Below are 15,790 nucleotides of genomic sequence, written 5' to 3' on the forward strand. Positions count from 1 at the left end.
TCCACTCGAGCTCCCGAAACCATCATCATCAAAGAGCAAAGCTTTGGCTTCGGCCTCTAGCACTTTCGTGTTCTCGATATCGGCAGTAAGGTCAAAACCACAAGCATGAATCTCTTCGCGAGTCTCTCTCCGAGATTGGGATTTGGCATGATCGCCAACACAGAATGATCGAACCTGAGCAGCATCAGAAATTTCCTTTGCTCGGGCGTGAGCGGCTTTAGCATCAGCTCGGTAAACGGCCACGACCGCCTCTGCGTCGGCCTTTACTCTTTCTACCTCAGATGTGGCCTTTGCAAGCTCAGCAGCTAATCGAACCTCGAGCTCCTCAATTTTCTTGGCTCGGGCCAAGATTTCCTCCTTCATGCTTTGGAGTGTTCGGCCGAAGATAGCTAGGCCCGAGCAGTGTCTTTCTCCGAGGCAAGCCGGTCCATGTTTTACTTCCACCCCAAGTTATCTGCCTCCTTCATCTTGGCTTCCTCGCAAAGTTGCTCGATCTTTTCGGCCTTTTACTAAACCTTCAAGATTGAAGTGTTAGTCTACGTCTCAGGATTAATAAAACGAGCCTCCAAAAAATTACATTACCTGCTCAATCAGGTCGGTTTGCCCTTTGTGAGCTGTTGCCAATTCAGCTTGGAGGTCCTTGGTCTCCTCATCTTTTGTGATGACCCAAAAGGTCATCTCTTGCTTTAGAATTCAAATCTGTGTTTCGAGGCCTTGAAAATCTCCTTTTATCTCTCCTCGATTTGCGTGCGTAGTTCGGGCATATATCCGGAAAGCCCTTATGTGAAAATTTGAGAAAATGCTAAATTTTGCCTTTAAAATGGAATTAAGTTGACTTTGGTCAACATTTTGAAAAAATGGACCCGGACCCGTGTTCCGACGGTCCCGTAGGGTCCGTAGTAAAATATGGGACTTGGGCGTATTCCCGGTACGAATTTCGAGGTCCCTAGCCCGAGAAAAGAATTTTTAAAGAAAATTGTTTGCTGAAAAATATAAGCATTTTTAGAAATGAACTAGCGTGTAATCTTGATAGTATCAAGCTCATATTTTGGTTCCCGAGCTCGGTACAGGTTTAATATAATAACTAACTCGAATCTGTGAAATTTGGTAAGAATCGGAGTTAATTTGGTATAAATCGGACCCTTAGTTGAGAAAATGGAAATTTGAATGTTCTTAAGAATTTCATGAATTTGAGGTTAAATTCACAGTTGTTGATGTTATTTTGATGATTTGATCGCACGAGCAAGTCCGTATGATGTTTTTAGGCTTGCGTGCATGTTTGGTTTGGAGCCCCGAGGGCTCGAGTGAGTTTTGGATAGGCCACAAAGTGGTTAGAACTTAGGAAACTCAGCTGATGCATCTGGTATTTTTGCACAGGCCTCTTATCTCGCAATTGCGAGATCAGGCTTCGCAATTGCGATGTGAGCAGGCCTGGAAATGCGACAATAATATCACAAATGCGAACCAGGCCTAGGCAGGCCACCCTCGCAAATGCGAACTTTTGGCCGGAATTGTGAAGGCCCTTCTGTCGCAAATGCGAAGGCTGCAGTAATTCAAAGGGGTCGCAATTGCGAACCCCTGATCGCAATTGCGGTAACTACGGCCTGTTAAGTGAGATTTCAGACGGGATTTTCATCATTTTGCAATTTTCTCAAACCCTAAACATCCCTAGGCGTATTTTCAAAGACCCAAACTTCTCCAAATCATAAGTAAGTGATTTCTGACTCATCTTCTTCAATCTAACTCATCTTTATACATGATTTCACTTCAAAATCTAGGGTTTTTCATGGGAAATTGGGTGTTCTTGGGTAGAATTTAGGATTTTCGTATTTTGGGGATTTGTACCTCAAATTGAGGTCTGATTTCAAAACCAATTGCATATTTGAGTTCGTGGGTGAATGGGTAATAGAGTTTCTGTTCGAATTCGAGTTTTGACCAAGCTGGCCCGGGGTTGGTTTTTTTACTTTTTGGGGAAAACAACAGGGAGTCTATATTCATGCATTAGAATTGGTTTATTTAGCATTTATTGATGTTATTAAGTAAATTATGACTAGATATAAGCAGATTGGAAGTGGAACCGAGAGGTAAAGCGGTAGTTGAGGCTTCATTTTGTCCGTGGAATTGAGGTAAGTGTTTGGTCTAACCTTAGCTTGAGGGAATAGGAGTTGTGATCTTATTTGCTACGTGTTAGTGTCGAGTACGACGTATAGGTGTGGTGACGAGTATCTATACATTGGTGTCAAGCATGTCGTGAGTCTCATACCATGATTGTTGTGACTTTATTATGTACTGTCTATGCCTAAATTGAGGAATATCAATGTTGAACAAGACCTATGATAATTTCTTGGTGATTGATCATTGTTGAGTATTGGCTCAAGTTAAGGATTTATTTTGTGGAGTAACTATTGAAACGATATTGGTTATAGTTGATTCCCTTGACGGGATGTTATTGTTTCTATTGTTGATTCCCTTGCCGGGATGTTATTGTTCTATTGTTGATTCCCTTGCCGGGATTTTATTGTTTCTATTGTTGATTCCCTTGCAGGGACGTATACTTTCTATTGTTTGGATGAAGAAGAGTGTAAAGCACGAAGGCTGTTGCCGTGCCTGATATTGTGAGTGAGAGTTAATGCACGAAGGGTAATGCCGTGACGATATTGTGTGAGATAATGCACAAAGGGTGATGTCGTGCCATGATTATGAGAGTTAATGCACGAAGGGTGATACCATGCCGATATTGTGAGTGATAATGCAGCGAAGGGTGATGTCGTGCCATGATTTTGAGAGTTAATGCACGAAGGGTGATGTCGTGCCTTTTTTGTTGATTCATATGGTGAGAACGAGAGTAAAAGCACGAAGGGTGATGCCGTGCACGTGTTACTGTTTCATTATCCTTGTTGATACAATATGACGTTCAATATGCTTCTCTATTGAATTATTGTTAGAATCGAATATATTCCCGCAGCATGTTTCCCCTTCTCATCTTTATTTGTCATTTCCTGTAATTATTGTTCTGTTCGTTTATGATTTAACTGCACAGGTTTATATGGTGGTCGTTTCCTAGCCCCGTCACTTCTCCGAGGTTAGGCTCGACACTTACCAGTACATGGGGTCGGTTGTACTGATATTGCACTCTATACTTCCTGTGCAGATTTCGATGCTGGACCTCATGAGTAGATCGTGGGTTGCTACCTTCAGTCCATAGGAGACCCGAGGTAGATCTGCCGGCGTTCGCAGACTCCGTAGTCCCCTTTCCTTATGTTTTAGATATACTGTCTCTTTTCATTTCGAGAACAGTTGTACTTTTCTTTCTAAACCAGTGTTTGTAGAAATTCATGGATATTTGTGAACTTGTGACACCAGATCAATGGGGTAGACATGTATTGGAGTACTTGAATTGCTATAACATTTTCGCACTTTATATCTCTGTTGGGGTTAATTGCTAGTGTTTTAAAATCATAGTAGTTGGCTTGCCTAGCTTTCACGGGTAGGCGCCATCACGATCCCGACGGTGGGAAATTTGGGTCGTGACAAGTTGTTATCAGAGCTCTAGGTCGCCTAGGTCTCACAATTCATGAACAAGCTAGGTAGAGTCTGAGGGATCGGTACGGAGACGTCTGTGCTTATCCCCCAGAGGCTACAGAGTTTAGGAAAAACTTCACATCTTTTCTTTCCTGTCGTGCGACTTGATTTCTCAATTCTGATTGAACTTCACTTTGTTCATTCGCAGATGGTGAGGACACGTACCGCTTCATCAGCCGACCAACAGCCCGAGCCCCCAGTGGAAACTCCTATGAGAGGCAAAGGTCGAGGTCGTGCTAGGGGCCGAGGTAGAGGCAGGTCTCAACCTAGAGCTCGAGCAGCAGCACCAGCGGCGGAGCCTCAAGTAGAGTTTGAGGAGGAGGTTCCAGCCCAGACAGATCCAACAGGGCCAACTCAGGTCCCAGAGGGGTTCATCGCCACCCCGGTACTCCAGGATGCTCTGGTCCGTCTAGTGGGCCTTATGCAGAGTGTCACTCAGGCAGGCATATTCCCTGTAGCACCAGTTGTTGCTCAGGATGGAGGAGGAGCCCAAGCTCTTGCTACTCGTACTCCAGAGCAGATGGCTCCCCAATTTCAGACTCTTGCAGCTCAGCCACTTGGCGTAGTCCAGTCGGGTGTTGTAGCTCAGACCGGTGATGGAGCAGCTATGTCTATTGATGCCTTGTGGAGATTGGACAGGTTCACCAAGCTTTTTACTACCACATATGGCGGTACTTCTTCAGAGGATCCCTAGGATTATTTGGATAGCTGTCACGAGGTTCTACGGAACATGGGGATAGTGGAGGCCAATAGGGTAGACTTTGCTGCTTTTTCGTCTGTTAGGTTCCGCCAAGACTTGGTGGAGAGATTATTGTTTAGCTAGACCAGCTAGGTCACCGGCTTTGACCTGGGATCGGTTCTCTCAGCTATTTCTGGAGAAGTTTCTTCCTATTACTCAGAGGGAGGACTATCGGAGGTAGTTTGAGCGTCTCCAGCAGGGTTCTATGACCGTCACTCAGTACGAGACCAAATTTATTGCCTTGGTCCGTCATGCTCTTCTTATACTTCCCACTGAGAGAGAGAGAGAGAGGAGGTTCATTGAGGGACTCGCTCGGCCTATTCGATTGCAGATGGCTAAGTAGACAGGGAGCAGATTTCTTTTCAGGATGCGACCAATGTGGCCAGGCGACTTGAGATGGTTCTATCACATTGGAGTGGTCAGGGTCTGACAAGAGGCCTCATCGTTCGGGTAGGTTCAGTGGTGCCTCGTCTGGAGGCAGGGATTCTTTTGGTAGGGGCCATCCTCCCAGGCCGTTTCATTCAGCACTCCAGGCTTCTCATGGTGCTCCAGGTGCTGTGGTTCTCATATGCAGTATTCTGATCAACTACCCTACAGTGCACCACCGGCTAGGGGTGTGCATTCGAATCGATTTATCGATAAATCGAATCGATTATTTGTTATCGGTTTATCAATATCGTTTTATCGATTTCGATTTTGATTTCAAAATTTTTCTTATCAAGTTATCGATTTCGATTTCGATTTTGTCCTATTTGGTTATTGGTTTATCGATAAACCGATAAGATATACTAAAAGGACAAATATACCCTCATCTACTCCAATTGGTACAATTTAAAATCTTTTCACCTCTATATAAAAGCATCAAAACCCACTGGATTTGCATAGTTTTTGAAGTCAACTTTTCTTATAGAGTTCAAATCTCAAAGCAAAATTTTACTATTTTACAGTAAAGAATAATGGTTGGTAGAGGAAAAACCCTAGGTTCAAGAGCTGCAAAGAAGGTTACATCCCATAGTAGTAAAGCCGGTCCTCAATTTCCGGTCGGTCGTATCGCCCGTTTTCTTAAAGCCGACAAGTATGCCGAGCATGTAGGCGCCGGAGCTCCGGTTTACCTTGCTGCTGTCCTGGAATACCTTGCTGCTGAGGTTAATTTCGTCTTTGGACTTTTTAGTTCTGTAATTTTTGCATAAATTCAATTTCTTTTGACTCCCGCAAATTTTCTTATTGGTGTAATCGATAACCGAATCGATAAGCCCCAAAAATCGATAAATCAAAATTGAAAAACTGAAACCTTATTGAAATGATAACGATAAGCATATGTACAAATCAATAATCGATAAGTAATTATCGATAAGGGTCAAAATCGAATCGATAAATCGAATGCACACCCCTACCACCAGCTCCTATCAGTGCACCTCTGCTCCAGAGTTTTCAGAGTGGTCACTCAGGCCGTCAGGCTCAGTTTTAGGGTCAGCAGTCCCAGCAGTCGAGGACTTGTTATACTTGTGACGATCCGAGGCACATTGCTAGATTTTGCCCTCGAGCCTCGTGCAGTTCTCAGCATCAGAGTTCTCGTGCTATGGTTCAGGCACCGGGTGTTCCACCGCCTGCTCGGCCAGCTAGAGGTAGGGGTCAGGCAGCTAGAGGTAGAGGTAGAGGTGTTAGGGAGTGAAGGTCAGGCCGCTAGAGGTGGACGCCAACCAGTAGGAGAACGTCCCAGGGATATAGTTCAGAGTGGTGGGGTCCAGCCCCGATGTTATGCTTTCCCAGCCAGGCCTGAGGCTGAGGCATCCGATGCCGTTATCACAGGTATGGTTTTAGTTTGCAGTAGAGATGCATCAGTTCTGTTTGATACAGGGTCTACATACTCATATGTGTCATCTTATTTTGCTACGTATTTGGTTGTGCCTCGTGATTCTTTAAGTACTCCTGTATATGTGTCCACACCGGTGGGTGATTCTATTGTCGTAGATCGTGTCTATCGCTCGTGTGTGGTTATTATTGGGGGTCTTGAGACCCGTGTAGATCTCTTACTTCTGGATATGGTTGATTTTGATGTCATATTGGGGATGGATTGGCTGTCACCTTATCATGCCATATTGGACTGTCACGCCAAGACCGTGACCTTGGCCTTGCCAGGGTTGCCTCGATTGGAGTGGATAGGGACTCCTGGTCATTCTACAAGTAGTGTTATTTCTTATATGAAGGCTCGGCGTATGGTCGAGAAGGGTTGTTTGGCTTACTTGGCATATGTTCGTGATTCTAGTGCTAAGGTTCCTTCTATGGATTCCGTGCCAGTTGTTCATGAGTTTCCGAGGTATTTCCTGCAGACCTGCCGGGGATGCCCCCCGATAGAGATATCGACTTTTGCATTGATTTGGCTCCGGGCACTCAGCCCATTTCTATTCTGCCATATCGTATGGCTCCACCATAGTTGAAAGAATTGAAGGAGCAGCTGCAAGACTTACTTGATAAGGGCTTTATCAGACCTAGTGTCTCGCCCTAGGGTGCACCGGTGTTGTTTGTTAAAAAGAAGGATGGGTCAATGAGGATGTGTATTGATTATCGGCAGTTGAACAAGGTCACAATCAAGAATAACTATCCATTGCTGAGGATTGATGATTTGTTTGATCAACTTCAGGGTGCCAAAGTGTTTTCGGAGATTGATTTAACATCGGGCTACCATCAGTTGAGGATTAAGGCATCCGATGTCCCTAAGATAGCTTTTCGCACTCGGTACGGGCATTACGAGTTTCTAGTGATGTCATTTGGGTTGACAAATACCCCAGCAACATTCATGGATTTGATGAACCGAGTGTTCGGGCTGTATCAGGATTCCTTTGTGATTGTCTTCATTGATGATATTTTTATCTACTCCCGCAGCCGAGAGGAGCATGAGCAGCATCTTCGAGTTGTTCTTCAGACTCTGAGAGACAGTCAGTTGTATGCTAAGTTTTCAAAATGTGAGTTTTGGTTGAGTTCAGTTGCATTCTTGGTCCACGTTGTTTCAGCAGAGGGTATTGTGGTAGATCCGAAGAAGATAGAGGCAGTCAAGGACTAGCCTAGACCCACATCAGCTACAGAGATATGGAGTTTCTTGGGTTTGGTGGGTTACTATCATTGGTTTATGGAGGGGTTTTCATCTATAGCAGCCCCGATGACCAGGTTGACCCAAAAAGGTGCTCAGTTCAGGTGGTCGGACGAGTGTGAGGCGAGCTTTCAGAAGCTCAAGATAGCTTTGACTACGACACCGAATTTAGTTTTGCCCACAGGTTCAGGGCCATATACAGTGTATTGTGACGCATCTTGTATTGGACATGGTGCGGTGTTGATGCAGGATGGCAAGGTTATTGCTTATGCTTCGCGACAGTTGAAGATTCATGAGAAGAACTATCTAGTTCATGATTTGGAGCTAGCAGCCATTATTCATGCACTGAAGATTTGGAGGCATTATTTATATGGCGTGTCATGTGAGGTGTTCACGGATCACAAGAGTCTACAGTATTTGTTCAAGCAGAGGGAGCTAAATTTAAGGCAGGGGAGGTGGTTGGAGCTGTTGAAAGACTATGATATCACCATCTTGTATCATCTGGGGAAGGCCAATGTGGTGGCCGATGCTTTGAGTCGGAATATGGGTAGTCTTGCTATATTCTAGTCGGTGAGAGGCCGCTTGCTTTAGATGTTCAGGCCTTAGCCAATCAGTTCGTGAGGTTGGATGTTTCTGAGCCCAGTCGTGTTTTAGCTTGTACAGTCGCTCGGTCTTCATTATTTGAGCGTATCACAGATTAGTAGTATGATGATCCTTATTTTCTAGTCCTTAGGGACACAGTGCGGATGGAGGTGCCAAGAAGATTACGGTTGGAGATGACGGAGTTTTGAGGATGTAGGGTCGAGTTTGTGTGCCTAATGTGGATGGACTTCGAGAGTTTATTCTAGAGGAGGCCCATAGTTCTCGGTATTCTATTCATCTGGGCACCGCTAAGATGTAGCAGGACTTACGTCAGCATTATTGGTGGAGGAGGATGAAAAAGGATATTGTTGCATATGTAGCTCGGTGTTTGAATTGTCAGCAGGTAAAGTATGAGCATCAGAGACCTGGTGGTTTGCTTTAGAAGATGGAGATACCTGAGTGGAAGTTGGAGTGCATCACTATGGACTTCGTTGTTGGACTTTCACGGACTCAGAGGAAGTTCGATGCGGTATGGGTTATTGTTGATAGGCTGACCAAGTCAGCGCATTTCATTCTTGTGGCAGTCTCTTATTCTTCAGAGAGGTTAGCTGAGATCTATATCCGGGAGATTGTTCGTCTTCATGGTGTGCCCGTGTCTATCATTTCTGACTGAGGTACGCAGTTTACCTAGCATTTCTGGAGGGCTGTTCAGCGTGAGTTGGGTACACGGGTCGAGTTGAGCATAGCATTTCATCCTCAAACGGACGGACAGTCCGAGCGAAATATTCAGATTTTGGAGGATATGCTCCGAGCATGTGTTATTGACTTTGGAGGTTCGTGGGATCGGTTCTTGCCATTAGCAGAGTTTGTATACAACAACAGCTATCAGCCGAGCATCCAGATGGCTCCCTATGAGGCATTATATGGTAGACGGTGTTGATTGCCAGTCGGGTGGTTTGAGCCGGGGGAGGCTCGGTTGTTGAGTACAGATCTAGTACAGGATGCCTTGGACAACGTCAAGATCATTCAGGATAGGCTTCGTACAGCTCAGTCCAGGCAAAAGAGTTATGCTGACTGTAAGGTTCCGGATGTGGCATTCATGGTCGGAGAGCGAGTGTTGCTTCGGGTGTCGCCCATGAAGGGTGTGATGAGATTTGGAAAGAAGGGTAAGCTAAGACCTAGGTTCATCGGGCCTTTTGAGATTCTTGATCGAGTGGGAGAGGTGGCTTACAGACTTGCGTTGCCACAGAATTTATCATTTGTGTATCCAGTGTATCATGTGCCCATGCTTCAGAAGTATCACGGCAATCCATCCCATGTGTTAGACTTCAGCATTGTCTAGTTGGATAAGGACTTGACCTACGAGGAGGAGCCGGTAGCTATTCTAGATCGGCAGGTTCGTCCGTTGAGATCGAAGAATTTCCCTTCAGTTTGTGTGCAGTGGAAAGGTAATCTTGTTGAGACAGTGACCTGGGAGTCCAAATCCGATATGCGGAGCCGATATCCCATATTTTCACCGACTCAAGTACTTTTCTATGCCCGTTCGAGGCAAACGGTTGTTTTAGAAGAACCCAAAAGGTCATCTCTTGCTTTAGAAGTCAAATCTATGTTTCGAGGCCTTTAAAACTTCCTTTTGTCTCTCCTCGATTTGCGTACGCAGTCCAGGCATATATCAGGAAAGCCCTTATGTGAAATTTTGAGAAAAATGCTAAATTTTGCCTTTAAAATGGAATTAAGTTGACTTCTGTCAACATTTTGGGGAAACGGATCCGAACCCGTATTCCGGCGGTCCCGTAGGGTCCGTAGTAAAATATGGGACTTGGGCATATGCCCGGAATCGAATTCTGAGGTCCTTAGCCCGAGAATTTTTTTTAAAGAAACTTGTTTGCTGGAAAATATAAGCATTTTTAGAAATGAAAAGGCGTGTAATCTTGATAGTATCAGGCCCGTATTTTGGTTCCGGAGCCCGGTACAGGTTTAAAATAATAATTAAGTCGAATTTGTGAAATTTGGTAAGAATCGAAGTTGATTTGGTATAAGTCGGACCCCTAGTTAAGAAAATGGAAATTTCAATGTTCTTAATAATTTCATGAATTTGAGGTTGAATTCGTAGTTGTTGATGTTATTTTGATGATTTGATCGCACGAGCAAGTCCGTATGATGTTTTTAGGCTTGTCTGCATGTTTGGTTTGGAGCCCCGAGGGCTCGAGTGAGTTTTGGATAGGCCACAAAGTGGTTAGAACTTAGGAAACTCAGCTGATGCATCTGGTATTTTTGCACAGGACTCTGATCTCGCAATTGCGAGATCAGGCTTCGCAATTGCGAAGTGAGCAGGCCTGGAAATGCGACAATAATGTCACAAATGCGAACTAGGCCTACGCAGGCCACCCTCGCAAATGCGAACTTTTGGCCAGAATTGCGAAGGCCCTTCTGTCGCAAATGCGACACTTTCATCGCAAATGCGAAGGCTGCAGTAATTCAAAGGGGTCGCAATTGCGAACCCCTGATCGCAATTGGGATAACTACGGCCTGTTAAGTGAGATTTCAGACGGGATTTTCATCATTTTGAAATTTTCTCAAACCCTAAAAATCCCTGGGCGAATATTCAATGACCCAAACTTCTCCAAATCATAAGTAAGTGATTTCTGACTCATCTTCTTCAATCTAACTCATCTTTATACATGATTTCACTTCAAAATCTAGTGTTTTTCATGGGAAATTGGGTGTTCTTGGGTAGAATTTAGGATTTTCGAATTTTGGGGATTTAGACCTCAAATTGAGGTCTGATTTCAAAACCAATTGCATATTTGAGTTCGTGGGTGAATGGTAATCGGGTTTTGGTTCGAACTTCAAGTTTTGACCAAGCGGGCCCGGGGTCGGTTTTTTTACTTTTTGGGGAAAATAACAGGGAGTCTCTATTCATGCATTAGAATTGGTTTATTTAGCATTTATTGATGTTATTAAGTAAATTATGACTAGATATAAGCGGATTGGAAGTGGAACCGAGAGGTAAAGCGGTAATTGAGGCTTGATTTTGTCCGTGGAATTGAGGTAAGTATTTGGTCTAACCTTAGCTTGAGGGAATAGGAGTTGTGATCTTATTTGCTACGTGTTACTGTCGAGTACGACATATAGGTGTGGTGACGAGTATCTATACGTTGGTGTCAGCATGCCCGTGAGTCTCATACCATGATTGTTGTGACTTTATTATGTACTGTCTATGCCTAAATTGAGGAATATCAATGTTGAACAAAACCTATGATAATTTCTTGGTGATTGATCATTGTTGAGTATTGGCTCAAGTTGAGGATTTATTTTGTGGAGTAACTGTTGAAACGATATTGGTTATAGTTGATTCCCTTGCCGGGACATTATTGTTCTATTTTGATTCCCTTGTCGGGATATTATTGTTTCTATTGTTGATTCCCCTGCCGGAATGTTATTGTTTCAGTTATTGATTCCCTTGCCAGGACGTATTGTTTCTATTGTTTGGATGAGGAAGAGTGTAAAGCACGAAGCGTGATGTCGTGCCATGATTATGAGAGTTAATACACGTAGGGTGATGCCGTGCCGATATTGTAAGTGATAATGCACGAATGGTGATGCTGTGCCATGATTTTGAGAGTTAATGTACAAAGGGTGATGTTGTGCCGTTTCTGTTGATTCATATGGTGAGAACGAGAGTAAAAGCACGAAAGGTGATGCCATGCACGTGTTACTGTTTCATTATCCTTGGTGATACAATATGACATTCATTATGCTTCTCTATTGAATTATTATTAGAATTGGATATATCCCCGCAGCATGTTTCCCCTTCCCATCTTTATCTGTCATTTCCTGTTATTATTTTTCTGTTCTTATATGATTTAATTGCACAGGTTTATTTGGTGGTCGTGTCCTAGCCTCGTCACTACTTCGCCAGGGTTAGGCTCGACACTTACCAGTACATGGGGTCGGTTGTACTGATACTGCACTCTGCACTTTCTGTGCAGATTTCGGTGTTGGCCCTCGTGAGTAGATCATGGGTTGCTGCCTTCAGTCCATGGGAGACCCGAGGTAGATCTGCCAGCGTTCGCAGACTCCGGAGTCCCCTTTCCTTATGTTTTAGATATACTGTCTCTTTTCATTTCAAGCATAGTTGTACTTTTCTTTCTAAACCAGTGTTTGTAGAAATTCATAAATGTTCGTGAACTTGTGACACCAGATCAATGTGGTAGACATGTATTGGAGTATTTGAATTGCTATAACATTTCCGCGCTTTATATTTGCTTAGTTTTACTTGCTATTTATCTGTGTTGGGGTTAATTGCTATGTGTTAAAATCATAGTAGTTGGCTTGCCTAGCTTTCATGAGTAGGCGCCATCACGATCCCAACGATGGGAAATCTGGGTCGTGACATCTTTTTGCCCAATAAGAAGTTTTGGGGCATCCCTCTCCTCCATGAGTCTTTTAAGGGCAGCCTCACACCGGTCCAGCTCTGTCCGGGATTTAGAAAACGCTTCCTCATAGAACATCAAGGCCTATGAAGAAAGAAAGTCAGGCAAGAGGAAACGAAGGCAAAAGTAATATAGATAAAGCAAGCTAAGGCTTACCTAACTCAAGAGTCAATGGGCCTCATCAAAGATGCTCGACGTATCACCCAGATCGGAAGCATCTTCGACTCCCGTGAAGTAACAATGGAAAAGGTCCTTGCCTTCATGGGTCATTCCCGCATCGGGGGTCCCATGACCTGGGCATCTTGAATTTGCCCCTCGGAAAATGAGGGGAGGGCGGTAAATCGTCAACATTTATTGCCCCAAGCGGGTCACTTGGGGCGTTCTCTTCGTTTTGAAGGGCCTCAAAACTGGCCCCTTTGGGGGCGACCACCGGTTGCCCATCACGACGGGAGGAATCTTCGGCCTCCGATTACTCGGGGACTTTGCTCGGGCTATCTTCCGGGATCTCCTCGGTCCGAGGCTGAACCTCGGTCATCACCGGCTCAACAGCCTTTGGGACCTCGGAGTTCCTCTTTCGAGCCACCAGGTCGAAGGCGGCATCTTCGTTCTCCTCCTCTTCATCTATAACTGTTGAACTACATTTCCAGGTAGGGGGGTGGCATCTTTCTTTGACCTTCAAGTCGTGCTCTTCTTAGGCTTTGGAGTGTTGGAGGGCGAGACCCTTTTCCTCATCTTATCCTTAGCCGGCTTCGGGGCCTCCTCTTCCCTAAGTGGGGGCGGCCTCATGACAGCATTATTTCCGAGACCTGTATCGGAGGAGATCAAGTAAAAATAAAAAAGAAACATTTCACAGAAGAGCATCAAACACGAGTAAAGAAGCTTACCTTGATTTTTGGCCTCCCATCGGCCCTTTGCCAAATCGCGCCACGAGCGCTCGGCGTACGAAGGGGTCAAGGCCAATTTCCGAACCCAGCCTTCAAGGTTCGGGATTGCACCAGGCACCCGAGAAACTGCTGCGTCATAGGAAAGCGCATCAATATGAAAAGGCAGAAGAGAGAAAATGATAAGTAGAAGTTATAGGGGGCTTTGTACTTACACTTCATGTTGCACTCTTTGGGGAATGTCATCTTCTCAGCCGGAATTATGTCGGAAGCCCTCACTCGGACAAACCGGCACATCCATCCTTGGTCCTTGTCCTTATCTATGCTCGAGAACAGCACCTTGGTGGCCCGACGCTGAAGCCTTATTAATCCGCCTCGATAAATACGGGGGTTGTATGTTCTAATGAGATGGTCAAGGGTAAAAGGCATCCCCTCGACTTTGCTCATGAAGAATCGAAGCAAAATAACAATGCGGCAGGAGGAAGGATGGATATGTCCCAGGGTTATTTGGCATTGGCGGCAGAAATCAAGGATTACGGGGTCAACGGGACCCAGCGTAAAAGGGTAAGTGTAAACACTCAAGAACCCTTTCACGTGAGTGGTGATGTCCTCTTCGGGGGTCGGAATCACCACCTCTTTGCCTTCCCATTGGCAATCTTTTTCACCTGCTTCAGGTCACCCTCAGTTATCGAGCATATATATCTCAACATCGATTCACGTCGGTCAGGGACCGACGAGGGTTTCTTGATCTTGAAATCGGAAGAGAGATCGTACACCCCAGGAACACACTCCTCGATGCATGGCTCCACCGATGTTTTATCTCCGGCCGGCCGCGGTGAATTTCTCCTTTTGAGGAATGGTTTTTGATGTTTTTGCCATTTTAGTATAGATTCAGAGAAAGAAGAGGATGAGATTTATAGTTTTGAAGAAAGATTAGTAACTAGGCCTAGAAATTGTGCACGAATGGAGAGGCTAAATGAGATGTGAAGAGCTTTGAAGACTTGCAGAAAAACTTGAAAAATTCAAAAGGATTTTGAAGATTAGTACAAGAAAATTTCAAAGTAAAGTTTAAAGAAGCAAGAAGAAGACCTATTTAAGGATTTACGGCGATGGTTCAAGGGCACTAGTGGCCGACCATCAACTGACGCTAATTAATGATCTTGGGAATCGTACCGACGCAACGCTTCGATCGTTTCTATCGCTTACGTCATATCATAATTGGTCGAAGTATAAAATCTAAGGCTCAGTTTGTTTCTTCTCTTTACACTCCAAGAAACGAGGGGACTATCTGTATGCGGTTAAATCGGACTTGCTCGATTTTGCTATTTAATCAAGACCATAGGATCACATCAAGGGCAGCCTCGTAATAGATCGGGCTATAGCACGAAGATGAGGTGTCGAGTTCAAGAATCGAGGTGTCCGTCGAGACCAAGGCTAGCAACAATCGAGACTAAGTATGACCGACTTCGAGTGAAGTGCAATAACGGAAAGGCGAGATATCCGTAACTGGTCGAAGATCACGGCGGAAATCCCGAAACAGATCAAATCAAGGGCGGTTATTTGTACCAATCATGTGATTTACTTCTGTAATTAGAATTGTACCATAATTAGGATTCCTCTATTATATAAAAGGGAGTCTTCATCATTTGTAAACACCTTACATTCACAAATATCAAAGCAATATAATATTTCTCAGCTTACTTTCTTGTTCATCAGCTTATTGTGCCTTAACTATTATTGCATAACTAACTCGAGGGTGTCCGAGCTCGAGGGCTCTATCCAAACGCTGGTTTGCTTTGTATTATTGTCAGTTTGCATCACTTATCTTTACATTTATCAATTGGTATTAGGTGAAATCACGTATCCTTAAAACCACATTATAAGTTTAATTGTTATCCAATTTTTAGGGTAAACAAGTCCTAATCTATACTTTATTTGGAATATTCTTAACTAGCCGAGTTGTAAGCGTAGAGGAAAAAACTTACTCCATAATGATAAAAAAAACATGCTTTAAAAAAGATCTCCCATCTCGTATGGGACGTCTCTTCATTCTTTTCTCTCCATTTTCCCAAATTACTATTTGGATGAGAGCCAAATGTCATAATTAAGAATTAAAGGTTGGGATCTAATTATCCAAAACAAGCTCCTTACCATGGTTAGGATAATATTATTTCCTTTATTTGCTCTCAACACTTTTGGCAACCCCACAATTTTAAGCTAAAAATTTATGTAATCCATATATATTTTAAAAAAATCTCTTTTTTCTTACTTTATTACGAGTTGTTTTTTTAAAACAGTTTTTCTCATGTCTCAAATTGATAATATTCGTATTTTGAGTTAATCTTTTTACCTTCTTTCTTTGTTGTGTTCCCTTTTTTATTAATCTGTTTGGTAGTCTTTTTCCCTTAAAAATCAACTAGTCAGTGAGTGTTCCGCTTAAATTCTAACATCATATATATATATATATATATATATATATATA

At 43.8% G+C, this 15,790-nt stretch overlaps 1 protein-coding gene across 1 annotated transcript; it reads left to right on the top strand.

Moving 5' to 3' along the window:
- Window positions 1-4,003: 4,003 nt before the first annotated feature.
- On the top strand, window positions 4,004-5,511 carry LOC109241063 (histone H2A-like). Its single transcript, XM_019407776.1, has 2 exons — window positions 4,004-4,175; window positions 5,303-5,511. The coding sequence occupies exons 1-2, from the start codon at window positions 4,004-4,006 to the stop codon at window positions 5,509-5,511; spliced, it is 381 nt and encodes a 126-aa protein (XP_019263321.1).
- Window positions 5,512-15,790: the final 10,279 nt, after the last annotated feature.

Source organism: Nicotiana attenuata, unplaced genomic scaffold (genome assembly GCF_001879085.1).
Source record: "Nicotiana attenuata strain UT unplaced genomic scaffold, NIATTr2, whole genome shotgun sequence".
Lineage (NCBI taxonomy): Eukaryota > Viridiplantae > Streptophyta > Magnoliopsida > Solanales > Solanaceae > Nicotiana > Nicotiana attenuata.